Source organism: Mobula birostris, chromosome 10, assembly GCF_030028105.1.
Source record: "Mobula birostris isolate sMobBir1 chromosome 10, sMobBir1.hap1, whole genome shotgun sequence".
In the NCBI taxonomy this organism is placed as follows: Eukaryota; Metazoa; Chordata; class Chondrichthyes; order Myliobatiformes; family Myliobatidae; genus Mobula; species Mobula birostris.
Genome location: NC_092379.1, coordinates 31,224,574 through 31,244,501, shown reverse-complemented (window position 1 = coordinate 31,244,501; position 19,928 = coordinate 31,224,574). Strand labels below are relative to the sequence as shown.

The 19,928-nt window shown below is 43.7% G+C and overlaps 1 protein-coding gene across 1 annotated transcript; it reads left to right on the top strand.

Moving 5' to 3' along the window:
• The first annotated feature begins 1,164 nt into the window (after positions 1–1,164).
• Positions 1,165–19,017, top strand: med29 (mediator complex subunit 29). The gene is made up of 4 exons (XM_072270110.1): positions 1,165–1,736; positions 10,804–10,862; positions 16,151–16,235; positions 17,241–19,017. The coding sequence occupies exons 1-4, from the start codon at positions 1,497–1,499 to the stop codon at positions 17,454–17,456; spliced, it is 600 nt and encodes a 199-aa protein (XP_072126211.1). The 5' UTR covers positions 1,165–1,496; the 3' UTR covers positions 17,457–19,017.
• Positions 19,018–19,928: the final 911 nt, after the last annotated feature.

Genomic DNA, 19,928 nt, shown 5'->3' with positions numbered 1-19,928 from the left:
GCATGTGTAGCACTTGTTCTGCTTACAAGGATATGTGCCAGGAGGGAGATCAGTGGGGAGGACGAATGGACAAGGGAGTCGCGTAGGGAGCGATCCCTGCGGAAAGCGGTGGGGCGGGGGCCGGGGGGAGATGTGCTTAGTGGTTGGATCCCGTTGGAGGTGGCGAAAGTTACGGAGAATAATATGTTGGACCCGGAGGCTGGTGGGGTGGTAGGTGAGGACCAGGGGAACCCTATTCCTAGTGGGGTGGCGGGAGGATGGAGTGAGAGCAGATGTGCGTGAAATGGGGGAGATGCGTTTGAGAGCAGAGTTGATGGTGGAGGAAGGGAAGCCCCTTTCTTTAAAAAAGGACATCTCCCTCGTCCTGGAATGAAAAGCCTCATCCTGAGAGCAGATGCGGCGGAGACGGAGGAATTGTGAGAAGGGGATGGCATTTTTGCAAGAGACAGGGTGAGAAGAGGAATAGTCCAGATAGCTGTGAGAGTCAGTCTCTTCTCACCCTGTCTCTTGCAAAAATGCCAATCACCTGTCCAGCTCTTGGCTCCATCCCTCCCCTTCCTGTCTTCTATCATTTTGGATCTCCCCCTCCCCCTCTCAAATCTGTTACTCACTCTTCCTTCAGTTAGTCCTGACGAAGGGTCTCGGCCTGAAACGTCGACTGTACCTCTTCCTAGAGATGCTGCCTGGCCTGCTGCGTTCACCAGCAACTTTGATGTGTGTTGCAAGAAAATTCACACTGTGTGATAGAAATTTTGAGCATGGATAATAACTGCATTTCCTCAGCTTCGGGTTGGTTATTAGAATTAGGGACTGGCATAGGAGCTGGGTATTATTTGTCAATTCCACACTATGAATAAGAAAGGTCAAACTTTACATGCCTAATGAAGCAATTGCTGCAATGAAAATACTCTATCCAGCACGATTCCTTTGTTCCTCAGTTCACACTACCCCGCCCCCAGCCACAATCACTGCTGACGTCCTGACGAAGGGTCTTGGCCTGAAACGTCGACTGTACCTCTTCCTAGAGATGCTGCCTGGCCTGCTGCGTTCACCAGCAACTTTGATGTGTGTTGCTTGAAATTCCAGCATCTGCAGAATTCCTCGTGTATTCGTGATTCTGTCAATGCTGTAATCGGGGTGAATTTCCAGTATATGGCCACCATTAAAGCTCAATTTGCAGGGATTCTATCAAACCAGTCAATCTCACTATTCGCGGGCCCACAAGATGATGGGCATTTGGGAAACGCAGGAAGCTACCGCTCTGTAACTATGCGCACTTCACGTGGTTCACTTCTGCAGGGCGCGCTCCCGCTGACTCATGACGACCGTGCACTCTGTTTGCACGGACTTGCGTGTCCCACCACCATGACGACCCGTGAGGGCCAATCAACGGAGAAAGTCGGCTGGCAGATTGATTGACGTCCAGACCAGCCAATGGTTGCTAGCTTCAGACCACTCATGGGCGGGTGATACGGTGACGGTCGGAGCTTCCGAAGATGGCGGCGCCGATGAATCAACAGCAGCAGTTGGTGGCGGCTCAGGCCCAGCAGCAGCTCGTTCAGGCACAGCAACTGGCGGCGGCACAAGCACAAGCACAAGCCCAAGTTCAGGCTCAGGCTCAGGCTCAGACAGGTCAGCCGGCGCTCGCCCAGCAGCAACAACAACAGGCTCAGCAGCAGGACGACCCTGTGGCCAAGTTCAAGCTGCTGATCCCACAGTTGAAGGACTCGCTGCAGGTACTGGCCTGGCGTCATTTGGGCCGATTTATGGGATCAGGGGGATCTCAGGACCTCGGTACTTGGCGATCAAAGTTCATTATTATTCTGTGGTGAACAGGTCTGTCTGAGGTGGAGGGTGAGTAGAGTTGGTAAAAGATCTGTACCGTTTAGGTCAGGGATCAGAATTTTATTTTTTAATGACACGTTTACATTCGCAGGCGTTTATTTCTGGTATCACATTTTCTAATTGGTTGATTAATTTCCTAATTCATTTAATGTCAGTTCGGTTTGTTTGTGATTGGCTTGACCCATGGAACTGGATGCGATTGGAAAGATGTGACAGTAATTGTGGAAATTCTAGACTCTGTTGTAAGAAATATTAAAACAAAACATTTCGAAAACAAATTGAACAAAGTTTATTGAAGGAAAATTGAGCTTAACAAAGCTTAGTAAAAATACTCTTGAGGATTATTTTGGGTGGAAAGCAGGAACAGGGTACTGAAGTAAAAATCAGCTATGATCGTACTGAACAGCCCAAAAAACACTGAATGATTTATTCTTGCTCCTGTTTTGTATCTTTGTGTCGCTGTTACCCTATGGATTCATGGACTATATGGATAAACGGATAGTTAAAGTACACATCAAGTGATGCTACAGGTTTCTGTCAACAACACACCTCAGGGGAATGAATTCCAGACTTCCATCCTCCTAGAAGAAAAAAAAATCCTTGTCCTCCCTTATTATGACATTAAATCCTTGACTCCTGGTTTTGACCCCTCCACTAAAGGAAATAAATCCTAGGTAACTAGAACATAGAAAATCGACAGCACATTGCAAGCTCTTCAGCCCACAATGTTGTGCCACTACTCGAGAAACTGCCTAGAATTTCCCTACTGCATAGCCCTCTATTTTTCTAAGCTCCATGTCTGTCGATTTTCTGATTAGTTCCAGGGAGAAGTGTCTGATTGGTACCAGTTGGTCATTAGCCATCTACAAAACCCAAGCAACTTGCAGCCTCGACCAACATAGTACAACATTGTGGGCCAAAGGGCCTGTATTGTGCTGTACTGTTTTATGCTCCACTAAACAGGAGTAAGAAAACAGGCATGTGGAAATACCATCACTGCTGCACTCACAACTCAGCAGGTCAGGCAGCATTCACCAGGACTAGAAAGGAAGCATGAAGACACCTTCCCTTTCTCCCATGGTCCACTCTCCTATCAGATTCCTTCTCCAGCCTGGCCTTTCCCATCCACCTGGCTTCACCTATCACCCTCTCCCCCCACCTATTTATTCTACTGTTCTTTATGTTTTTTGATAGAGCACTGCAGTAGCGTAACAGTCAGTGCGACACTACTACCAGGGCGTTGGAGTTAGAAGCTCAACTCATATAAACATAGAAAGCCTGCAGCACAATACAGGCCCTTCAGCCCACAAAGCTGTGCTGAACATGTACTTACTTTAGAAATTACTGAGGGTTACCCATAGCCCTCTTTTTTTTTGAGCTCCATGTACCTGTCCAGGAGTCTCTTAAAAGACCCTATCGTGTCTGCCTTCACCACCGTCACCGGCAACCCATTCCATGCACTCACCACTCTCTGCGTAAAAAACCTACCCCTGACATCTCATCTGTATCTGCTTCTAAGCACCTTAAAACTGTGCCATCTCATGCTAGCCATTTCAGCCCTGGGAAGAAGCCTCTGACTATCCACCTCTCATCCTCCGTCACTCCAAGGAGAAAAACCGAGTTCACTCAACCTATTCTCATAAAGCATGCTCCCCAATCCAGGCAACATCCTTGCAAACCTCCTCTGCACTCTTTCTATAGTTTCCATATCCTTCCTGTAGTGAGGTGACCAGAACTGAGCACAGTACTCCAAGTGGGGTCTGAGCAGGGTCCTATATAGCTGTAACATTACCTCTCGGCTCTTAAACTCAGTCCCACAGTTGATGAAAGCCAATGCTCCGTTTGCCTTCCTTACCACAGAGTCAACCTGCGTAGCAGCTTTGAGTGTCCTATGGACTTAGACCCCAAGATCCCTCTGATCCTCCACACTGCCAAGTGTCTTACCATTAACACTATATTCTGCAATCATATTTGACCTACCAAAATGAACCACCTCACACTTGGGGTTGAACTCCATCTGCTACTTCTCAGCCCAGTTTTGCATCTTATTGATGTCCCGCTGTAACCTCTGACAGCCCTCCACACTATCCACAACACCCCTAACCTTTGTGTCATTAGCAAATTTACTAACCCATCCCTCTACTTCCTCATCCAGATCATTTATAAAAATTACGAAGAAAAGGGGTCCTGGAACAGATCCTTGAGGCACGCCACTGGTCACCGACCTTCATGCAGAATATGACCTGTCTATAACCACTCTGCCTTCTGTGGGCAAGCCAGTTCTGGATCCACAAAGCAATGTCCCCTTGGATCCCATGCCTCCTTACTTTCTCAATAAGCCTTGCATGGGGTATCTTATCAAATGCCTTGCTGAAATCCATATACACTACATCTGCTGCTCTACCTTCATATACGTGTTTAGTCACATCCTCAAAAAATTCAATCAGGCTCGTAAGGCACGACCTGTCTTTGACAAAGTCATGCTGACTATTCCTAATCATATTATGCCTCTCCAAATGTTCATAAATCCTGCCTCTCAGGATCTTCTCCATCAACTTACCAACCATTGAAGTAATACTCATTGGTCTATAATTTCCTGGGTTATCTCTACTCCCTTTCTTGAATAAGGGAACAACACCTGCAACTCTCCAATCCTCTGTTGATGATGATAGAGGCTCAGCAATCTTCTTCCTCGCCTCCCACAGTAGCCTGGAGTACATCTCATCTGGTCCCGGAGACTTATCCAATCTGATGCTTTCCAAAAGCTCCGGCACATCTTTCTTAATGTCCATATGCTCAAGATTTGCAATCCGCTATAAATCATCCCTACGATCACCAAGATCTTTCCCATAGTGATATGGAAGCAAAGTATTCATTAAGTATCTCTGCTATCTCCTCCAATTCCAATGTCATCTGCAAAACCCACATCCTCTCCGTAGATCGTGTGGGTTTTCTCTTGATGCTTCAGCTTCCTCCCATAGCCCAAAGACCAATGTAGTTAGTAGATTAATTGCTGATTGTAAATTGTTCTGTGATAAGGCCAGGGCTAAATCGCTGGGTGCTGTTGCTGGGTGACGTGGCTCAAAGTGCCAGTAGGGCGTATTCCACCCTGTATTTCAATGAACGTCAAGTATTTTTCCTCATTGGTGCTTATATTTACCTCAGGAATTTGCAGATACAATTACAATGTTAAAAAGGCATTTGGACAAGTCCTTGGATAGGAAAGGAGTAGTGCAGGATTGGCTTAATGTAGGCAAGGCCAAGTCATTGGGTGCATTTAAGGCAGAGATAGATTCTTAATTAGCTAGGGCATCAAATGGTCTGGGGAGATGGCAGGGGAGTGGGGATGACTGGAAGAATTGGATCAGTCCGACCATCTTTCATTGCTTCTGCTTCCCAAATATAGCCCGGTCATTAAACGTGTGAAACCCACAATGAAGACTATTAAGATCTGGCTGGAGGGTGCTGACTCTGCTCTTCAGCACCAACTCCAGCACACAGACTGGAGTGCGTTTGCTGCCCATGCCACCACAGACTCTCAGATTAACATTGACTTATATACCAACCCTGTCCTTGAGCACATCAACAAGTGTGTAGATAGAGTGACATCACAAAAACAAATAAAAGTTTTCCCCAATCAGAAACCATGGATGAACAGAGAAGTTCGCCTCCTGCTCAAAGCCAGAGATTCAGCTTTCAGGTCTGGAGACCAGCAGGCTTACAGCTCAGCCAGGGCCAACCTGAGGAGGGGAATCTCTCAGGCTAAACACATATACAAACAGAGAATCGAGGAGCATTTCAACTCCTTGGACCCTGGCGCTTGTGGCATGGCATACAGGTCATTACAGACTTCAAACCACCTAGGACTGTGCCCCCTTCCAGCTCTGCTTCCCTCCCTGATGAGCTCTTCTACTCCCTTTACGTCTACACTCGCTTTGACCGAGGGAACAAGGAGCTCACCTGGTGAACTGCCTCTCTCACTTTACACCTCCGATGTTTGCACCACCCTGAGCAGGGTGAATGTACGGAAGGCAGCTGGTCTGTATGGAATTCCTGGCCATGTGCTCAGAGTCTGTGCAGGACAGTTGGCCGGGGTTTTCACGGACATTTTTAATCTGTCCCTGGCCCAGGCAGTTGACCCCACAAGCTTCAAGATCGCTACCATCGTGCCAGTGCCGAAACATTCCACTGCCACAGGCCTGAATGACCTCCACCCAGTTGCACTCACCCCTATCATTGCAAAGTGCTTTGAGAGACTGGTTCGATCACATCTGAAATCCTATCTGCCTACTATCATGGACCCCCATCAATTTGCGTATTGCACCAACAGGTCAACAGAGGACACCATCTCCTGAAGAGGCACTTCACTCTGCCCTGACCCACCTGGACAGCCCCAACTCTTAGACGTCAGAATTCTGTTCATTGACTTTAGTTTGGCATTCAATACTGTGATCCCCTCCAAGCTGATTGCCAAACTTCACCAGCTTGGTATCAGCTCATCCCTCTGCAATTGGATCTTGGACTTTCTGACTAACAGACCCCAATCAGTTAAGTTAGACAACCTCCCCTCCACTCTCACTCTGAACACTGGCGTGCCTCAAGGCTGTGTACCGAGCCCTCTACTGTACTCCCTTTTCACCTATGACTGCGTTCCTGTACATGGTTCTAATTCCATAATCACATTCGCAGATGACACCACGGTGGTTGGCCTGATCAGAGGGGATGATGAGACGGCCTACAGGGACGAAGTCCAGCACCTGGCCGCGTGGTGTGCTGACAACAACCTGGCCCTTAACACCCAGAAGACCAAGGAGATCATTGTGGACTTCAGGCATGCTAGGAACCACACTCACATCCCCATCTACATCAACGGCGCTGTAGTGGAGCGTGTATCAAGCTTTGGTGTCCACATTTCCAAGGATCTCACCTGGTCCCTGAACTCCTCCATCCTGATCAAAAAGGCGCAACAGCGCCTTTATTTGCTGCGGAGCATCAGGAAAGCTCACCTCTGTCCCAGGATATTGACAGGCTTTTACTGCTGTACCATTGAAAGCATGCTCACCAACTGCATCTTAGTGTGGTATGGCAATTGTATCGGACCGCAAAGCATTCCAGCGTGTGGTGAAAACTGCCAGCGGATTATCGGCATCTAATTGCCCACAATTGAGAACATCTACCATAAATGCTGCCTGGGCAGGCCAAAAAGCATTATCAAGGATGCATCTCACCCTAACCATGGACTTTTTACTCTCCTCCCATCCGGTAGGCGCTACAGGAGCCTCCACTCTCGCACCAGCAGGCACAGGAAGAGCTTCTTCCCTGAGGCTGTGACCCCGCTGAACCTCACATCGCAGCGCTAAGCAGTATTGCATCTGTATTGTACTGTCTCAGTACTTTTATATTTGTGTGCTGTAGCACTTACTTTTTATTCGCAGTTATTTTGTAAATAACACTATTCTCTGCATTTCTGGTTAAATGCTAACTGCACTTCTTTGGCTTTGTATCTGTACTCGGCACAATGACAATAAAGTTGAATCTAATCTAATCTAATTGAGTGGCGGAGCAGACTTGATGGGTTGAATGGTCTACTTCTATATCTTATGGTCCTGTGGTCTAAGTGGGTTTGGCATAAATAGGCATCACAGGATAAATTGGGTTGAAGCACTCATTTCTCTGCTTATATCTCAGTTACTCTAATAGACTTCTTTTTAAATCTTTTTATTGAATTAGTACACAAAAGGTAAACCATATAGGCACTGAAACACAGTTGCAATATAACTTTACAAGAGATATTAATACACAAAAAAAAGTTAGTACAAACAGTGCAATTTAGATATAAAATAACCAGTATAATTAGTATAACCAGTGTAATAGTATACTAATTTTCAAACATGTCAATAAGGAAAAGAAACCCAAAAAAAACCCCACCGTGCAACTAAACTAAAAAGCAAAGCAAAGCAATGGGCTAGCTAGGTATCAAGTAGAGTTAAACAACTTAAAACAATCACGACCTCCATTAAAAACAGTTAAAAAGCAAGAAGGGACTAACCAATAGAAATCTGCCATTCAGATCAGAAATAATATCATGTTGTACAAAAGTGATTGAAGGATCTATAAAAATAGAAACCCCTCGAATCTTAGCGTTGGAATTCGAATGGAAGTGTTCATTTTTCCAGAATTTGAAAAAACTTAATCTGTCCCCCCTCTGCACATGGGTCTCTTGTAAAAATAGAATATGTGCTTTAAGTCTCCGGAATACTTTAAAAACTTTTTTCCTTTTTATTGGATGATTAAGACCGTTAGTATTCCAAGAGACAAAATTAATAGTAGACTCCATAAAGCCTAAAGTCAACCCGCAAAAAGAGGAGGATTGACAATAGGTTCGACCCACACACCCGGAAAGGGAACAGAACAAACAAGAGATAACGGGAAGGAGAACGCGACCAATAGTTCAGTAATATAAGTAGCCCAAAAGGAAAAGACTAAAAAGTGAAGCCCCTCCCACCGCCCCCCCAAACCCCCAAAGCTAAATCTAAGATAGAAGCAAGCACTAGAACTACCCCCAGCCAGAAAGAAGCAAGCACTAGAACTACCCCCATGACTTCCGATAGACGCTTGCTAAAAAAGTGTATATATGAGGATCAGCTAAAGTTATAAAACAGTAGAGAAATAAAAAAAAGTACACCGATTAAAGCAAACCCGATATAATACAAAGAAAAAACAGGTAAATATAAAGAAAATCGTTAACCAACAACATACCATGTAGTTAAACAAGAAAATGAGACAATTAACATAGACTAGCGAGGACAACTACAAAAAGTACATTTAAAAACTACAAAATTTAAGGCCTCAAAGGAAATACATAAAATGATGCAGAGAAAATAACCACCCAGAATCCTGAGGGAAAAAGAAAGGAGTGATGCAGTTAGAAAAAAATTTGGCAACTATATTAATTAATCGAAAAAAAACTTTTCTGCCCTCATATAAAGCAAAAAACAAACCAAAACAGATTAACTGCATCTGAACAAACAGAGATGGTTTAATAATTGCGATTAAGATGTTGAAGGCGAAAATTGATCAAGGTAACTCTGGGCTTCCGATGGAGAGTCGAAAAAACGGGAAGACCCATCAGGCAAGCGAATTTTCAAACGTGCAGGATAAAGCAACTCTGGTTTTAGATCCATCTTATCAAGTTCCGACATCACAGATCTGTAACGGACACGCTGATCCCAAACCGGCTTACTGAAATCCTCTACCAGCCGGAACCGAAGCTGTGAATAATCAATGTAACCTTTAGGTCGAGCGAATCGAAGCAATTTCTCCTTGTCTTGAAAATAATGAAATCGTAGAATAACATGCCGAGGTTTATCTGACTTAGACGAATATAATGGGACTCTGTGAGCCCGATCCAATAGTGGTGGTTGGTCAGGAAATAAGGTAGGGAACGCATCTTTTAAAAGTTGAGAAAAGAACTTCACAGTGTCATCAGATTCAGCAACTTCACGAATACCAATAATTTGAATATTCTGTCTTCGCATTCTGCATTCTAAGTCCGAAAGCCAGAAAGTCAAGTTTTTTCTTCATTCCAGTAATTGTCTCTTTAATTTTCCCCATCTTGAGTTCATTTTGTTGCGTGGATTTTTGAAGATTAGATATAGCAGTCTGATGTTCCGTGATAGATGTTTGCATTTTATCGATTACATCAAGAATTTTCTCCAGTTTAGATGAAATTTCCACACGAATCAGATCCGTTATAGTAGTTGAAATTTCCGTTTGAATCAGATTCGATATAGCTTTCAAAGTTAATGCTGGTTCAGTCGGAGGAGGATCAGTAGCTTTCGGTCTAACCGGAGGTTTGCCGTCTTTCCCGTTCTTAGACATAGCAGATCTTAAAAACATCCAAATATCAAGAAAAACAGAATTTGTTGCAAAGAGTTATGAAAATCGGTGCCTTAATGGTTGGCTTAAATGTAGCTGATCATAGGAAAAAAACTCAGAGGTAATGGAGCGAGTCAAGAACACGACTTCACTCCATGAGCACTATCGGAAGTCTCCTAGACTTCTGACTATATAATATACTCAGTGACCATTTTATTAGGTACACTGTACACCTGCTGGTTGATGCAAATATTTAATCAGCCAATCATGTGGCAGCAATTCAGTGCATAAAAGCATGCAGATGTGGTCAAAAGGTTCAGGTGTTGTTAATCAGAATTAGGAAGAAATGTGATCTAAGTGACTTTGACCATGGAATGATTGTTGATGCCGGATGGGGTGATTTGAATATCTCAGAAACTGCTGATCTCCTGGGATTTTCACACACAACAGTCCCTAGAGTTTCAGAGAAAGGTGCAAAAAAAACAAAAAAAAATCCAGTGAGCAGTAGTTCTGTGGGCAAAAATGCCTCATTAATGGGAGCAGTCAGAGGAGAATGGCCAGACTGGTTTTGACAGGAGGACAACAATAACTCAAATAATCACACATTACAATAGTGGTGTGCAGAAGAGCATCTCTGAATGCCAACATGTTGAACCTTGAAGTGGATGAGCTTCAGCAGCAGAAGACCAGGAATGGTACCTAATAAAGTGACCACTGTGTGTATTTTCTTATGTATGAATGTGTGTGTGTGATTTGATCCCTGATATGAAATGGAAAGCACCATTTCAAAGGTGATTTCTAAATTTAGACAGTCATATCAATAAAATAAATTCTTTATTCACCGGCAGGAATTGCTTGTTTTCTATTAAAGCTGTGTCTGATGCTTTATTTTTATTTTGGCATCTTCCCAAATCCTTTCCAGTTCTGATGAAGAGTATCGGCCTAGTGCATTGACTGTTTATTTATTTGCATAGATGCTGCCTGAACCTGATAGCATTTTGTGTTTGTTCCTCTAGGTCTCCGGCATTTGCAGAGTATCTTGTATCTGATGCTTTATTGATGTTTCTGTTTACCTTTTAGAATCTAATGAGGATTGCAGCTCAAAACTTGTCCCAAAACACAACTATTGATAATGGACAGTGAGTATTGCACTTTTGATCAATGTCTGCTCCTATTTGTGAATGGAATAAGGGCATTTGCAACTGCCGTGTGCCCATTTAGTGGAACAACACACTGGTTTCGGTTTATGTGAAACCTAACAGTGGGGCATCAACTTTGCAGGTGAGATAAGATAAATGAGCATGATGTAGTTGGTTAGTCAGCATAGTGTTCATATTACTTAGATACCATTAATTCAGGTAAATAGTTTTAATTCCTCTGAGGTGAGCAGTAAATGCTGGCCTCATTAGGGTAATGCCAACATCCCAACACATGAATAAAAGACAAAACCTCCCAATGATTTTAAAGGTCCCTCTGGATTGTCCTGTTAAGGCAGAGATAGACTGTGATAGAGATAGCGTAAAGCTCTGTATGTGTAAAACCATCGCACACTCCCAGAGTAGGGACAGCCTGGGTAGATACAGAGTAAAGCTCCCTGTATGTAAAACCATCACACACTCCCAGGGGATGGACTGCCTCTGTTAGATACAGAGTAAAACTCCCTTTGTGTAAAACCATCACACATTTCCAGGCAAGGGACAGCCTGTCTTAGATACAGAGTAAAACTCCCTGTCCATTGAACCATCATACATCCCCAGGGAAAGTATAGCATGGACTGGATAGTGAATTAACGGAAGGAAGCAGTTTCTCAAGCTAAGAGAAAGTGGAGACAGAGAGAGAAAAACAAGAACTTTTAATCTTTTTGCCCAGCAAAAGGTAATGATAAAAATAATATCTGAAATCTGCTTTCTGAGGTGGGTATCAAAGCACCGAAGATGTTTTTATATGGACTGTTGGGGGAAGAAGAAAGACTGAAAATTCAGGTGGTAGAGTTGCCAAATTCAGTAGGAAATGCTTGTATGTATTCCACCTTTCTACCTCAATTTTTTTTTGAATCAGGAGAGCTGGAGTTACCGAAGTAACTTTACTTCAAAAACCTACACCTCAAGATCCAGTGTAAAAACATTGTAGATAGAAAATAGGTGCAGGAGTAGGCCATTCGGCCCTTCGAGCCTGCACCGCCATTTATTATGATCATGGCTGATCATCCAACTCAGAACCCCGCCCCAGCCTTCCCTCCATACCCCCTGACCCCCGTAGCCACAAGGGCCATATCTAACTCCCTCTTAAATATAGCCAATGAACTGGCCTCAACTGTTTCCTGTGGCAGAGAATTCCACAGATTCACCACTCTCTGTGTGAAGAAGTTTTTCCTAATCTCGGTCCTAAAAGGCTTCCCCTCTATCCTCAAACTGTGGCCCCTCGTTCTGGACTTCCCCAACATCGGGAACAATCTTCCTGCATCTAGCCTGTCCAATCCCTTTAGGATCTTATACGTTTCAATCAGATCCCCCCTCAATCTTCTAAATTCCAACGAGTACAAGCCCAGTTCATCCAGTCTTTCTTCATATGAAAGTCCTGCCATCCCAGGAATCAATCTGGTGAACCTTCTTTGTACTCCCTCTATGGCAAGGATGTCTTTCCTCAGATTAGGGGACCAAAACTGCACACAATACTCCAGGTGTGGTCTCACCAAGGCCTTGTACAACTGCAGTAGTACTTCCCTGCTCCTGTACTCGAATCCTCTCGCTATAAATGCCAGCATACCATTCGCCTTTTTCACCACCTGCTGTACCTGCATGCCCACTTTCAATGACTAGTGTATAATGACACCCAGGTCTCGTTGCACCTCCCCTTTTCCTAATCGGCCACCATTCAGATAATAATCTGTTTTCCTATTTTTGCCACCAAAGTGGATAACTTCACATTTATCCACATTAAATTGCATCTGCCATGAATTTGCCCACTCACCCAACCTATCCAAGTCGCCCTGCATCCTCTTAGCATCCTCCTCACAGCTAACACTGCCACCCAGCTTCGTGTCATCCGCAAACTTGGAGATGCTGCATTTAATTCCCTCATCCAAGTCATTAATATATATTGAACTGAGGTCCCAGCACTGAGCCTTGCGGTACCCCACTAGTCACCGCCTGCCATTCTGAAAAGGTCCTGTTTATTCCCACTCTTTGCTTCCTGTCTGCTAACCAACTCTCCACCCACACCAATACCTTACCCCCAGTACCGTGTGCTTTAAGTTTGCACACTAATCTCCTGTGTGGGACCTTGTCAAAAGCCTTCTGAAAATCCAAATATACCACATCCACTGGTTCTCCCCTATCCACTCTACTAGTTACATCCTCAAAAAATTCTGAGATTTGTCAGACATGATTTTCCTTTCACAAATCCATGCTGACTTTGTCCGATCATTTCACCGCTTTCCAAATGTGCTGTTATCACATCCTTGATAACTGACTCCAGCAGTTTCCCCACCACCGACGTTAGGCTAACCGGTCTATAATTCCCCAGTTTCTCTCTCCCTCCTTTTTTAAAAAGTGGAGTTACATTAGCCACCCTCCAATCCTCAGGAACTAGTCCAGAATCTAACGAGTTTTGAAAAATTATCACTAATGCATCCACTATTTCTTGGGCTACTTCCTTAAGCACCCTGGGATGCAGACCATCTGGCCCTGGGGATTTATCTGCCTTCAATCCCTTCAATTTACCTAACACACTTCCCTACTAACATGTATTTCGCTCAGTTCCTCCATCTCACTGAACCCTCTGTCCCCTACTATTTCTGGAAGATTATTTATGTCCTCCTTAGTGAAGACAGAACCAAAGTAATTATTCAATTGGTCTGCCATGTCCTTGCTCCCCATAACCAATTCACCTGTTTCTGTCTACAGGGGACCTACATTTGTCTTTACCAGTCTTTTCCTTTTCACATATCTATAAAAGCTTTTACAGTCCGTTTTTATGTTTCCTGCCAGTTTTCTCTCATAATCTTTTTTCCCCTTCCTAATTAAGCCCTTTGTCCTCCTCTGCCGAACTCTGAATTTCTCCCAGTCCTCAGGTGATCCACTTTCTCTGGCTAATTTGTATGCTTCTTCTTTGGAATTGATACTATCCCTAATTTCTCTTGTCAGCCACGGGTGCACTACCTTCCTTGATTTATTCTTTTGCCAAACTGGGATGAACAATTGTTGTAGTTCATCCATGCAACCTTTAAATGCTTGCCATTGCATATCCACCGTCATTCCTTTAAGTGTCATTTGCCAGTCTATCTTAGCTAATTCACGTCTCATACCTTCAAAGTTACCCCTCTTTAAGTTCAGAACCTTTGTTTCTGAATTAACCATGTCACTCTCCATCTTAATGAAGAATTCCACCATATTATGGTCACTCTTACCCAAGGGGCCTCTCACGACAAGATCGCTAATTAACTCTTCCTCATTGCTCAAAACCCAGTCCAGAATAGCCTGCTCTCTAGTTGGTTCCTTGACATGTTGGTTCAAAAAACCATCCCGCATACATTCCAAGAAATCCTCTTCCTCAGCACCTTTACCAGTTTGGTTCACCCAATCTACATGTAGATTGAAGTCACCCATTATAACTGCTGTTCCTTTATTGCACACATTTCTAATTTCCTGTTTAATACCATCTCCGACCTCACTACTACTGTTAGATGGCCTGTACACAACTCCCACCAGCGTCTTCTGCCCCTTAGTGTTACGCAGCTCTACCCATATCGATTCCACATCTTCCCGGCTTATGTCCTTCCTTTCTATTGCGTTAGTCTCTTCTTTAACCAGCAACGCCACCCCACCTCCCCTTCCTTCATGTCTATCCCTCCTGAATATTGAATATCCCTGAACGTTGAGCTCCCATCCCTGGTCACCCTGGAGCCATGTCTCTGTGATCCCAACTATATCATAATTATTAATAACAATCTGCACTTTCAATTCATCCACCTTATTACGAATGCTCCTTGCATTGACACACAAAGCCTTCAGGTGCTCTTTTACAACTCTCTTAGTCCTTTTACAATTATGCTGAAAAGTGGCCCTCTTTAATGCTTGCCCTGGATTTGTCGGCCTGCCACTTTTACTTTTCTCCATAGTACTTTTTGTTTCTACTCTCACTTTACACCCCTCTGTCTCTCTGCACTGGTTCCCATCCCCCTGTAGTGAACTAACCTCCTCACGCCTAGCCTCTTTAATTTGATTCCCACCCCCCAACCATTCTAGTTTAAAGTCACCTCAGTAGCCCCCGCTAATCTCCCTGCCAGGATATTGGTCCCCCTAGGATTCAGGTGCAACCCGTCCTTTTTGTACAGGTCACGCCTGCGCCAAAATCTGGAATAATAACCTCAAAATCAAAAACTGTTTGCTGGTTGCTCTGAAATCGCCATTTTCAATCAGGTATGGGCTGAAGAACCTAGAAGCAAGCATGAAAGCAATGGCAGAAACTGGTGTAACTTCAGCCATTGCTATTACCTCTTGCATGTTTGCAATGTAGACACAGTAAATTCATTCCTTTGCCATTTTCTGAAACAAACATGAAGTAACTTGTTGTAAAATATTTTATTATGTATTTCATGCTGCTGAACCATTTGGTAATATTTATTTGATGGTGTGACTTAAACCTTAGAGGTTAGAACCAATGGTATCAGATGGTCTACTCATTATAGGAAGGATGTAGAAGCTTTAGGTGGGGGAAGAGAAGATTTACATGGATGCTGGCTGCATTAGAGAGCATGTCTTATGAGGATAGGTTATGTAAGCTCAGTCTTACCTCTCTGGAACAAAGGAGCATGAGAGGTGACCTCATAGAGATGTGTACGATGATAAAGAGGGGACAGCCAGGAATTTTTTTCCAGGGTGGAAATAGCTAATGATCTCCATTATTTTACGCACTATTTTAAGGTAATTGGAAGTATGGGAGGGGATGTTCAAGGTAGGCTTTTGTGGACAGAGAGTGGTAGGTGCATGGAGCGCGCTACCAGGGTTGGTGGTAAAGGCAGATACAGATAGGCTTGTGGATGATAGAAAATGGAGGGCTATACAGTATGGGAGGGGATGGTTAGCTGGACCTTGGAGTAGATCTATTGGTTTATTGGCTTATGCTCTATGTAAAACATCTAACCGTGTATGTATTTTTACTGAGGCTGATTGTATACCCTAGTACACCTTTTACTTTCGATGTTTTGTGAATTGAGTGAGAAAATTCTGCATCTAGATAGTTGCAATAAAAACTCAGATTCCTTTTTTTTTCTGGATCTTAAGGTGTAGGATTTTGAAGCTGCACCTACAACTCCTTTTGTCATTGAGTAGAATAAGGACAGAAGCAGAAAGAGGGAATTATCGCTACCCTGCTAACTGTGTATTCTGATTTCAGTTCGTAACAGATGTTATCCTTTACCCTACAGGAAGAGCAGTGATACTGCATTGCAGCGCTTTGATAAGAGTTTAGAGGAATTCTACGCTCTATGTGACCAGGTGGAACTGTGTCTGGTGAGTATGACTGAAGTTGGAAACCCTCTACTTCTATTGATGTAGCTTTCCACCTTGCTGCCCTCTGCTGTTACTCATTTCATGTACTGGCTCTTTTAGTTTCAGACAGCCCAAATCATTGCACCTAGGAATTTTAGCGGACATGCAAAATGGAGTTTTCTCCCTGATCAGCTGAGGATAATTAGAACATAAAACATAGAAATCTACAGCACATTACAGGTCCTTCATCCCACAATGTTGTGCCAACCATGTAACCTAGAATTTCCCTAGTGCATAGCCCTCTCGTTTTCTAAGCTCCATGATTGTTGATTTTCTGATCAGTTCCAGGGAGAAGTGTCTGCAAGATTCATACTCAGTCCAGTGGTTTCAGTCTGAACAGTACAGCAAGGGTAACCGTGATAGATAAACCTGTGCTCCTTGTGTCACTCCACCACAGGGAGGTTCATGAGAATGACCTTGGGAATAAAAGAGCCAATATATGAGGAGTACTTTATGGCTCTGGGCCTGTACTCACTGGAATTAAGAGTGAGGCTGAATCTCACTGCAACCTGTCGAATATTGAAAGGCCTAGTTAGAATGAACATGAAGAAGCTGTTTCTCTGCAGTGGGAGAGTTCTCGACCAAAGGGCACAGAATAGAGGGAAGTCCATTTTGAACAGATATGAGGAAGAATTTCTTTAGCCAGAGGGTGGTGAATCTGTGGAATTTTTTTGCCACAGTCGATTGTGGAGGCCAGGTCATTGGGTATATTTAAAACAGAGGCTGATAGGTTCTTGATTAGTAAGGGTGTCAAAGGTTATTGTAACGCTCACAACACGCTGGAGGAACTCAGCAGGTCAGGCAGCACCCTGGGGTGGGTTGGTGAATGGGGTTGAGGAGGATAATAAATCAGCCTTGATCAAATGGCAGAGCAGATTTGATGAGCCAAATGGCTTAATTCTGCTCCTATGCCTTATGGTCTTGCTTCTGATTCTTCTGTCGCTGACTGTGTCTCTTCCTTTGCAGAGGCTGGCTTTCGAATGTCTATCCCAGAGCATTGACAGTGCTAAACACTCGCCCAACCTGGTTCCCACTGCAACCAAGCCTGACACAGTGCAGACAGAGAGTCTGTCATACACTCAGTACCTCAGTATGATCAAGTCACAGATCTCCTGTGCCAAAGACATTCATAATGCCCTCTTGGAGTGTTCAAAAAGGATTGCCAGCAAGGGGCAGATGTGAACAGCGATAGTGTCTGCAGTCAGATTCTGGGTCCTCTGGAGTTGGCATTTCCATGAACCTCTGCTGTATCACCATGATTTTGTCTGAGTGGTTGGATGTAAAGGGATCTGCTAGTCAATCCCTTCTCTGAAGTTTCGTGCTTAACATTCTGTGTCTGTTCCCAGTTACTCAGTGGGGTTAGGGGCATGTGTGCAATGAGTGATCCTATTCCATCTTTCAGAGCGATACTGTATGTTCATTCTCTTAAATATGTTTGTGTCTGACTCCACATCAGTATATTCTCATTTGGCAACTTCCAGCTCGTAATTGCAAAGAGCTGTGTACGTGGGACTGAGAGTAGTAGGATAGTAGCCCATTAGAGGATGACAGCAAATTCAGGTTTGACAAATTCTTCTCCTTTAAAGGAAAGGAATGTTAGCCTTTCAGCTCTGTGAGCCTCTTCCACTATTCTTTTAGATCGCAGCTGCCCTGCTTCTTAATTCCATTTGCTGCATTCTGATTCTATGCTGACTTGGTAAACCTGTTGGTCTCCGCTGTGGAAGCTGTAGTACACATCTGGCATCCTTACTCTTAGGGAAGGTTTCCTTGCCCCCTTGTATGAAATTGTGAGCTGATTGGCCAAGGCCTGAGCCCCTAATTCTCTCAATCCACCCTACCAGCAACTACAAGGCTTTATAAGGTTAACTTCAGCACGGTTTCCACAAGGTATCCTTGTGATTTACTCCTGTCACATTAATGCAGTCTGACTTTCCATCACCTATGTCTCCAGGGGTTGATAATGGGGACATCCTGCGATCTCATTCCTGTTTTGTTTTCCTGATATATTGATAACGAGTTCACTGTTGTGAAATAAATGACTAAAGGCTGGGAACAGCAGGGTGACCTTGGGGTCAGTCCCAGTCTGCTGTTTACATTCCGTGAATGACTGCTGACTGGTTCATACTTAACTCTTGTGCAAGAGGGACTGACTCTTAAGTAATGATCGGTTTAACTTGGTCTGATTACAGACAGCAGGTAGTGCTGGGGAAGTTTCAAACTCATTTCTCTTATAAAGTGTCTTGTGATATTATTTATATAAAATGATTTGTGTAAGTTTCCTATTATATCTGTGTGTGCCACAGTAGCGTAATGGTTAGCACAATGCTATTACAGCTCGGGTACCCGGAGTTTGTGGTCTGTACGAGAATAAGTGAGTTCCGCAGCTGCTCTGGTTTCATCCCACAGTCCAAAAGTGTACTGGGGAGGTTCATTGGTTATTGTGAATAGGTTATGGATTGTTGGGGGTTTCTGGGCAACATGGCTTGAAGGGTCTAATCTGCACTGTATCGCTAAATAAATAAATAAGGGATCATCTTTGATGTTGGTGATATCTATACGATTGATAATGACTTGAAAATGTGTGAATTTATGGAGGATTTAATCCTTCTTTCTACAATGTGATAGAAAGGATGTGATATCCTTTCATGTACTATTCATTCGTCCCCTCCTTGATCTGTTTGCAGCCTTTTGATATGTTTGGCCGCACTGTGGTTAAAAATTAAAGATTGGCTTTTATTTGTCACATGTATATCAAAAATGCATCGTTTGTGTCAAATCAAATCAGTAAGGATTGTTCTGGGGCCAGTCTGCAAGTGTCACCACGCTTCCATACATCTTTGGAATCTGGGAGGAAACTGGAGCACCCGGAGGAAACCATGGGGAGAACATACACATTCCGTACAGACAACAGCAGCAGGAATTGAACTCTGATCTTACAGTCAGCACGGTAATAATGTTACACCAATTGCTAAGCTACCCTGCCACTGTATTATTCCTCCCATGCCCAGTGGGATAGGATTGCATTTTCTTGTTACCTTTCTTGCCAGTCAAACATTTGCCATGTGAGTGTGGAGACAGGGCTGGTGGTGATATGTATGTAGTTGTACCGCTGTGAGATCATGATATGATCGTATTTCCAAGTCAGGCTGTGAGCTTGTGGCTATTTGTGTGTGTGAGAGAGAGACAGAGAAAGACAGTGTGATCCTATTTTCATTTTGTTGGTGTGCAAGTTTGTTTCGATATCTCCTACATGTCACTCTGTGTGTGTACTCCCCAATTCCCTGAAGGTGTGATTTCTTGTGGTTTCTGTATTGCCATGTTTCAGTGTCATTGTGTGAACATTTGTGTATATATTTCTGTTTCTTTCTGTGTGTGTGTGTGTGTATATATATGTGTGTGTACATTTGTGTTTTGTTTCTCCAAAAGCAACATGGGAATCAGCCCTGCAGCATTAAAGGAACCAGGTGAGTTTTAAGAAAGAATTTGATTTAGACAAAGAGCTGGGGAATTCACAAGGTGTCTTGCAGATGAGTAAAACAGTAAGTACTGTAAAACTCCGATAATCCAATGTGTTCAGGACTTTACTGAGCGGCAGATTTTCTGGACTATTGGATGATATTAATACATCAACACAATTAATTCACATCTTTTAGC